This window comes from Osmerus eperlanus, unplaced genomic scaffold (genome assembly GCF_963692335.1).
Source record: "Osmerus eperlanus unplaced genomic scaffold, fOsmEpe2.1 SCAFFOLD_564, whole genome shotgun sequence".
In the NCBI taxonomy this organism is placed as follows: Eukaryota; Metazoa; Chordata; class Actinopteri; order Osmeriformes; family Osmeridae; genus Osmerus; species Osmerus eperlanus.
In genome coordinates, this window is record NW_026911466.1 from 5484 (window position 1) to 14520 (window position 9037).

The 9037-nt window shown below is 50.1% G+C and overlaps 1 protein-coding gene across 1 annotated transcript; it reads left to right on the top strand.

Annotated features, from left to right (window-relative positions):
- Window positions 1–510: 510 nt before the first annotated feature.
- On the top strand, window positions 511–5331 carry LOC134016124 (teashirt homolog 1-like; the record flags this gene model as incomplete). The annotated part of the gene is made up of 1 exon (XM_062455534.1): window positions 511–5331. A coding segment is annotated over one exon (3528 nt), but the record flags the coding sequence as incomplete, so codon positions are not given.
- Window positions 5332–9037: the final 3706 nt, after the last annotated feature.

The window sequence follows — 9037 nt, forward strand, 5'->3', positions numbered from 1 at the left end:
CCTCCACTCCTCTGTCTTGCCAACCTCTGATCCTTGGGTCTGTTGTTCTCTGTTATTGGTGGTTGGTAGCATAGTGACCTAAAGAGCAGGAGGAAGATGCTGCCTCCAAATGTCTCTGTTATGTTTCTCTCACTGCTGATCTGTTGCGTAACTCCACCATGTGAATGACTGAAGTCAAGTTCTGTGTGTGTGTGTGTGTGGGAGAGCGCATGGGCGGGGGGTTAAGCAGCTGGCTAACAAGGCCGTGCGTGTTTCCGTTGGAACAGCAGGCCTGTGTAGAGGGACAGGGAAGGAATATGGAGGAAAAACGGACAAACGTCAGAAACGCGCTGATTTACTGTACATATCGGGGACATATTTTTCCACACAGCCTCGCACAAAAGCAAGCCCATATTTTCTGTAATGGAGTATTTATCACATGCTGGTTTGTCAGTGGTCCTGTTAAGAGTGTTATAAATCTTTTATTTCATTTTACTGACCTCTTTTTCCTCCCCTCCCCCTCCCCCCTTCTCTGCAGCTTATGCTGGGGAAGAGGAGTTTAAGGCGGGCTCTGTCGGGGAGGAGCACCTGCAGGACGACGGCCTCTCATTGGACGGCCAGGACACAGAGTTCCCCTACAACGAGGAGGAGGAGGAGGATGGAGGAAGGCTTCCTGCCAGCTTCCAGGACTCTCCCCTCAGCAACGGCACCAACCCAGACGCAGGTTATGGCTCCCCGCTCAGCGACGCCAGCGACCGGCTCACGGACTTCCGCAGCAGCTCGTCCAGGGACGGCCAGGAGCGCGAGGAGGTGCCCCTGGTCCCGCGGCTGGAGAACGGCCTCTCTCTGAGGGACAGCCTGGCGCAGATGAAAGCCGTCTATGCAAACCTGATCTCAGATGCCTCCTGGTCCAGTATCGCCATGGACATCATGAAGGCCAAGCCGACCTCCGCCTCTGGCAACGCCACCAACCCCAACCCCACCACCACCACCACCTCCTCCATCTCCGCGTCCACCACCTCTACCCTGCAGACCAGCGAGGGCAGCCATGCTAGCAGCCACCTTCACCACCATCACAACGGCAGGAGCAGCAGCAGCACCAACCACACAGGCAGCGGAAGTACCAGTGCTAACGGCACCTCGGCTAGCTCAGTTAGCGCCAACACTGGCACTAGCAGCAGCAGTGGAGGGGCAATGGGGGGTAGTGGTGCCAATAACGGTGGAGGAGTGGCCTACGACTGGCACCAAGCAGCCCTGGCCAAGACCTTCCAGCAGAACCCCTACCACCTCCTCCCAGAGCCCAGTCTGTTCAGCACCGTGCAGTTGTACCGCCAGAACAACAAGCTGTACGGCTCAGTCTTCACCGGAGCCAGCAAGTTCCGCTGTAAGGACTGCAGCGGCGCCTACGATACTCTGGTGGGCCTGACGGTCCACATGAATGAGACAGGCCACTACCGGGACGACAACAAGGACAAAGAGGAGGACCGGGGCAAGCGCTGGTCCAAGCCCCGCAAGCGCTCGCTGATGGAGATGGAGGGGAAGGAGGATGCCCAGAAGGTTCTGAAGTGTATGTACTGCGGACACTCCTTCGAGTCTCTCCAGGACCTGAGCGTCCATATGATCAAGACCAAGCATTACCAGAAAGTGCCTCTCAAAGAACCTGTGCCAGCCTTGGCCACCAAACTGCTGCCCTCTTCCAAAAAGCGAGCCCTCCAGGACTCCCTTGTGTCTCCATGCTCCCCAGATTCAGCCCCCGGAATTGTGGGGAACATGTCCATGTTGGGGGACTCTGGGGGAAAGGACCCCAAGGCCCCTGCCAACCCCTATGTCACCCCCAACAACCGCTATGGCTACCAGAACGGTGCCAGCTACACCTGGCAGTTTGAGGCCCGCAAGGCTCAGATCCTGAAGTGCATGGAGTGCGGCAGCTCCCACGATACCTTGCAGCAGCTGACGGCTCACATGATGGTGACAGGCCACTTCCTGAAGGTCACCAACTCCGCCTCTAAGAAGGGGAAGCAGCTGGTGTTTGACCCAGTGGTTGAGGAAAAGTTCCAGTCCATTCCTCTACCCCCCACCACTACCCGTCTCCCCATCCCCAGCCTTAAGTCCCAGCCTGTATCCCCGGCCCTCTCCTCCGGCTCCGAGGAGAAGAGGGAAACCGAGGAAGAGGTCAGAATGGAGCTGGGCGAACCAATGGAGAAGAAGATCAAAGAAGAGAAGGAGGACTCAGATGGGTCCAAGTCGGAGACCACATCATACAAGTACCTGACTGAGGAAGATCTGGAGGAGGCTCCTAAGGGAGGCCTGGACATACTCAAGTCCCTGGAGAACACGGTGTCCAGCGCCATCAGCAAGGCCCAGACTGGCACCCCGACTTGGGGGGGATATCCCAGCATCCACGCTGCCTACCAGCTCCATGGCTCCATAAAGGCCTCCACAGTGTTGCCCCCTACAGTCCAGAGCCTGCATATGCAGCCTGTGCACAGCAGCAGCCTTCGTGGTGGCCTGGGTACCGACACTAGCTCCTTCATCCACTCCCCCCACAGCCCCACCTCCTCTCCTCCCCTCAGGAGCAATGTGTCGGCCATGGAGGAGCTGGTGGAGAAGATGACCGGCAAGGCCCCCTCTGTGAAGAAGGAGAAGGAGGAGAAGATGGTGAGTCTGGAGCGTTGCAGACCTCCTTCCTCCCTCAAATCCCCCTCTCCTGTCTTGAGGGAGCAGAGGGACCGTCTACCATCTCCCAATGCCGTGAGCGTGAGCAAGCCCCTGGCCAGGAATTGCAGTCCAGGCAGTTTTGCAGACGTGGAGCTGGTATGCAAGAAGGAGCCCAAAGAGACCCTTCTGGATGGAAACAACCACTCTAAGAACGGGACGGAGTCTCGCCAGTCCCCTGTCACCAACGGCAACAGCTTGGGCATTATCACCGATCACTCACCAGAGCGGCCTTTCGTCAACCCCCTCAGCGCGCTGCAGTCAATCATGAACACCCACCTGGGAAAGGCCTCCAAGACTGTCAACCCAGCAGGAGACCCCCTGGCCATGCTCTACAAGATCAGCAACAGCATGATGGACAAGCCTGCCTTCCACCAACCTCAGGCCAAGCACGCCGAACCAATCAACCGCTTCTTCTACGAGAACAACGACCAGCCCATAGACCTGAGGAAGTCCAAAACTTCCTCCTCCTCCAACAACTCCAACAACAACAACAACAACAGTAACAGCAGTGGCAGCAGCAGTGTCGTCAATGGCAACAAACCTATCATGTCCCTCCCCGACTCCTTGTCCTCTCCTCTGAGGGAGAACGCTTTGATGGACATCTCGGACATGGTGAAGAATCTGACCGGCCGACTGACGCCCAAGTCCTCGACCCCTTCCTCTGTTTCAGAGAAGTCCGACGCGGACGGCAGCGCGTTCGAGGACGCCCTGGAGGACCTGTCGCCGGTCCAGAAGAGGAAAGGTCGCCAGTCCAACTGGAACCCCCAGCACCTCCTCATCCTCCAGGCCCAGTTTGTATCCAGCCTGAGGGAGACCCCCGAGGGCCGCTACGCCATGACGGACCTGGGCCCCCAGGAGAGGGTGCACATCTGTAAGTTTACTGGCCTCTCCATGACAACAATTTCACACTGGCTGGCCAACGTCAAGTACCAGCTGAGGCGGAGTGGTGGAACCAAGTTCCTGAAAAACCTGGATTCCTGCCAGCCGGTCTTCTTGTGCAGCGAGTGCGCCTCCCAGTTCAGGACTCCGTCCTCCTACATCGCCCACCTGGAGTCTCACCTGGGCTTCAGCCTCAAAGACCTGTCCAAGCTGTCTGCCGAGCACCTGCGGGAACAGCAGGCCGTCTCCAAGGTGATCTCAGACAAACTGACGTTAGGCAGCTGCCTGGCGGGACTGACCGCTCCGGAGGACGAAACAGGTTCAGTGTACCAGTGCAGGCTCTGTAATCGGACATTCGTCAGCAAACATGCGGTCAAGCTGCACCTCAGCAAGACCCACGGCAAGTCTCCAGAGGACCATCTGGTGTTCGTCACAGCTCTGGAGAAGATGGAGAAAGTGTAAGATAGTTCTCGGGGATGAGCGAGAAAGAAAGATAAACTGACAGATTGACTGACCGCTGTGGAACTGACCAGATTTTCATTGCACTAAAAGAACGTTCACAGTTACTGCACTGGGCCGAACTGAGCCGCCAGAAATCAGTCTTATTATTTTGTTTTAGTTGTGATACTGCCTGACTGGACCATGTCTTTTCATGTTGTTTTGTTTTGCCAAGCTTTTTTAACACTTATTTTGTATTGTATTTATATGGTATTTGTCTGAACTGTGCATGTAGTTTTGTGATTCAAGGTTAAACACAAGAATTTAATCTTTTCATGGCAAAAAATATGACTACTGCTTCAATAGTGACAAAGGTGGTGACTGAAAATTTTAATTGGAGAAAAGACAGCTGTATAATACTTGATATGAAGAAGGTGAAAATTAATTGTATACATCAAAAGAATGGAAGAATCCTATGAGAAACTGAAGTAGCACCTTACTGAAGAAATCAGAATTTTATTTGTGAAGAAAACTTGTTCAGAATTTTTTGGACAAGGATTATATATATTTTCCTCTTCTCATCACTACAACATTTTTATATATGGCCTGTTCAGAAACTTGTCTGTATATGAATTTGTTCGAAAAAGAAAAATCATGTTAACCATCATGTAAACATTGGGGATAATTAAAATGCTGCTTGTGGTAACAAGTCAATCAGTGAAAATGGCCGTACAGTATGCAAGTTCGCTCTGAAACAATTTTTTTCTTGATGTGAAGTATCACCTTATAGCAATTTTGGAATTGTATGGTTTGTTACAACTTTCTCTTTCTAAATTGTGCCGCTATGAATTAAACCATTAAAACAAGAGTCCATTACACATTAATGGTTACTGGTGAATTGACAACACTCCATAAGACATATCTTACCATTTGAAACAGCTCTACATTCTTTGTACTTAAAGGTGTGTGCATTCTTTAACTTTTATATTGTCATTTTATATACAAAATAATAAAAATAAAACTAATTGTGTACATAGATATATACTGTAGCTACAAAATGTCTTTTTTTTTAAAGAAAATACAAATGTAGCTTCTTTGGCTTGGTTTACAGAAATTATTTGAATTATACTTGCATCCAATTTGATGCATGATATGGTGTGAAAAATTAATAAGCGATGCACAATGACTATACATTTCAATGTTTTATCAATGATAATTGTAAAAAAAATCTTTTTAGCACCAAATAGTTTGTTTCATTTTGTTTTGTTCTTTCTCAAATTGTAAAATAAACCCCAAAGCAGTTCTTGTTAAAAGTCATGTGGCTGTGGTTGTGATTTCCTTTCACATTGAGGTGCGCGTGCACACACACACACACACACACACACCCACACACACACACACACACACACACACACACACACACACAGTAGAATGCAAATAGATTTAATGGGTAATCAACCCAGCCCTTTCCCATAAATTCCTCATGACAAGTAAAAAATGAGATTGTAAACCACACACTACCTGTTATTTCCCCCTTTCACAAAGCTCAAAGAAATAGTATGCTTTCATTTTACTCTGAACATACACATACTATATCAGAACAGAACAGGCTTGCAGTGTAAAACCTTCATCCACCTTTGTGTCAGACAGAGCCTGAAGACTGATCATCACATCCAGATGATGATGATGATGATGATGATGATGAGGAGGAGTCTGATAAGCTGTAAGGGTGTCTATTGTGGTGTGAGTCACATGGCTGGCTTGTGACTGGCCGTTGGAGGGCTCCTATGTGAATGGAACTCTGTTGTTCTAATGACGGAGATCTTCCCGGAACACAGTCAGACGGCTGTCTGTACTCTTTCATGCAGGGAACTGACAGATCACCCAGAGCTAGGCCACACACACACACACATACACAGTATGTGCATTCAGGCTCAATGTGACACATGCACACCTCAGATAATAAAAATACAATTGTGAGTGTTTTTGACCCACATCTACCGTTATGCATACACACATAATGTCAGTGGAACTCTGGTACTTTTAATTGACCTCCTTGCCACATCCTATCCGACCAAGAAATGTGAATAGGAATATCAGATGACCTTTGCCTGACCCCTCCCCCAGAGGTGAAACAGACACAGGTTAGAGCTCTGTGTCCAATCAGCCCCCCTGAGGCAACCCCCCCCCCCCACCCGCCATTCCTCTCCCCCCCCCCCCCCACCCGCTCTCATCTCTTACCATCTCTCAGCTCTCAGGGGTCCTTATACATGTAGCACCAGACTCTCCTACTCTCACTTCACAGTCATGACACCATTCCTCTGCCTCCCACAAGATGACTTTTACAGAATAGGCAGAGTTCTGAGACACACACACACACACACACATAGTCAGGTACATTAGCATGAGTGTTTGTGTATAATTACAGACAGTCTCCTGGAGAAAGCTACATGCATCCTGGGACAAAAGACGCTAGTCGAGGCCAGATTAGGGAGCTCGGAGATGCCGCCTACTGCAGCACACACTCATGCAAACACACACACATGCACAAGCACACACACATGCACAAGCACACACACAAAACACACAAGCACACCCACACAAGCAGACACACACACACGCGGTATATCCGTAGATCTGCTGTAATGCCGCTGGAGCTAAAAGTATAAAACAAACACAAACCAGCAGATAAACACACAACACTACAGGAGCAGATAGTGTTTGGCATCACACAGGAGAACACAACACCTTGCAGAGCTAACACCCCCTCGGCTCAGCCCCGCAGTGTTGCTCATCCTCTGTGTGATAGCGCCTGAGCTCACGGAGTCTCTGCCTCCGCTTTGTCACAGACCGGCACGCCGGCTCCTCTGCGTATTCTATGTAAATTACACGGCATAATCGCCACGCGGCACACAATGGCGGTTCCCGGGGTGCCGACTGTAACGGAGCGGGCTGATAAACGGCAGCGGCCCGGACAGATTTGCATAGCCTTTGTGTTGCGGTGGTGGTGGTGGTGGGGGGGGGGGTAGGAGGTGGGGGAGAGAAACGTGAGCGCTGTGGATCGGTGGGGGGATTTCCTCTGCAGGTTCGTTGGAAGCAAACGCCCGCTTCCTCCTCCCGGGTTCGGGGACCATTATGTACACGAGCAGAGCTGGAGGTGTGGGGGGGGGTGAGTTGTAATACAAAACTACCTGGGATGGGATCAGGAGGCGGAGGGGGGAGGGCTGGGGGGGTGTCTGTCTGTCTGTCTGTCTGTCTGTCTGTCTCTAGCTCTCTCTCTCCAGCTCTCATCTGCAATAGCAAAAACAAGTTATTGTGTTGTATCCACAGTGTCTGGAATTGCTGTGCTGAACACCCAGTCCAGGGGATGTGGTCTCCGTCGGCAACTATGAACTGGGCTGTGAAGGGGGGGGGGGGGGGGGGGGGTCATCAGGCACCCTCCAGACACACTGGGCTCTCAGAATGAAGGTGGCTTCTACTGGTTCATAAGGGTGTTCCAAGTGAATTTCAGACAACTAAATTGAACTTTGCTCTTGTTTGGTGTTGGGTATGGTACACACACACACACACCTGCAAGGTTTTTCTTGCTGCAGGATAAAGATGTTGATACTTCTGTGTTACCAGGGAGTGCATCACCAGGGAAGTAGAGAAGAGTTAACGACTGGCACACAGAGTTCACCACCTAAACCCAAACAAAGGAAGCCTTCTGTCCAGAATCTCTGTGTGTCTGGACAGCCTTGAACGCTATACACTCACACACACACTCCCTACCCCCCCACACACTCTCTCTTTGTCTTTCTCTCTCTCTCTCTTTCTTGCTCTCTTGCATATAGACACCCCTCTACCACCACCACCACACGCACAGACACACACTTTAATATTCTCAGTAATTCCTCCCCGAAATACCTCAGTCTAGACGAAGAATAGGAACAAAACAACAAACATGCAAATTGTGGGAAAGAGTTTATCTGCTTCTGATAGGAGTGCCCTTAGAGAGAGAGCCTGGTTCTCCAAACTCAAACTCAATAGGAGATCCTGCTGGTGGTGTGGTGGAACAAACCGGAGCATCTACTCAGTCTTTGTTCACGTCTCTAAGATCTATCTATCTTTCTTTTCTGCATCTCTCACCCTCTCTCTCTTATTCCCTCTTTCTCTCCCCCCCCCCCATTCCCTCTCCCTCCGTTAACACACTGTCCAATAGCTCTGCTGGGAGACAACAGACTACCTTCGACCTCGGTCAACCACTGTGTTGCAGGTTCTGTACTCTCCTAAAACGCAGCGGTTCAAAAAGAGCTGTTGAACAATGTCCTCACGTCAGATATTTAGATTAGGTTTACATTCTCGATCTCGAGTCGATGTCTTTCTCAGTTCTTCTTGTTTTTCTTCTTTTCTCCACGGGGGTAAAAGGGCTGCAGGAACTGTACCTGGCTTGTAATGAGGCGAGGCTGACTGAGGCGTCCTTGCAGTCAGGGACATTAGTGTCAGGGAAGGTGCATTTGTTTTAGATGGCCAGCGCGGGACGTGTCAGGGAAGGTGCGTTTTGTTGTAGATGGCGGCGTGAGGCGCTTCGTCACAGCAAGGTTACATGCGGCGAGGAAGCGAGACGTGACATCGTTGTCTTTGCAGAATGATGACAGCTGACAGAAGCTACGGACGGATGAAGGAGATCATCTCTCTCTCCGTCGCTCTCTGCCTTTTCTATCTCTCTATCGCTCTTTTCTATCTCTCCATCTCTCAGGTGTGTGTCTGCCTGCTTACATTTCTCACTCAACATTTAATAGAATTGAATAAAATAGAATAGAATACTTGTTTTGCTTGTTGCACTCCACTCGGTGAAGTACTGGAATAACGCATCTTTAATATTCATTCTTAAAAAATTAGTAATCATGTTTCTGTCTTTTTTTATATTAAAGAACATTTTCTGTGTTGTTTTTTTGGCTCAGGACAATATCAGAACTGTCTAATCAATTCAATAAATTATTTTGTCTTTGGGGTTTCATAATTCATGACACAGTATTTGTAC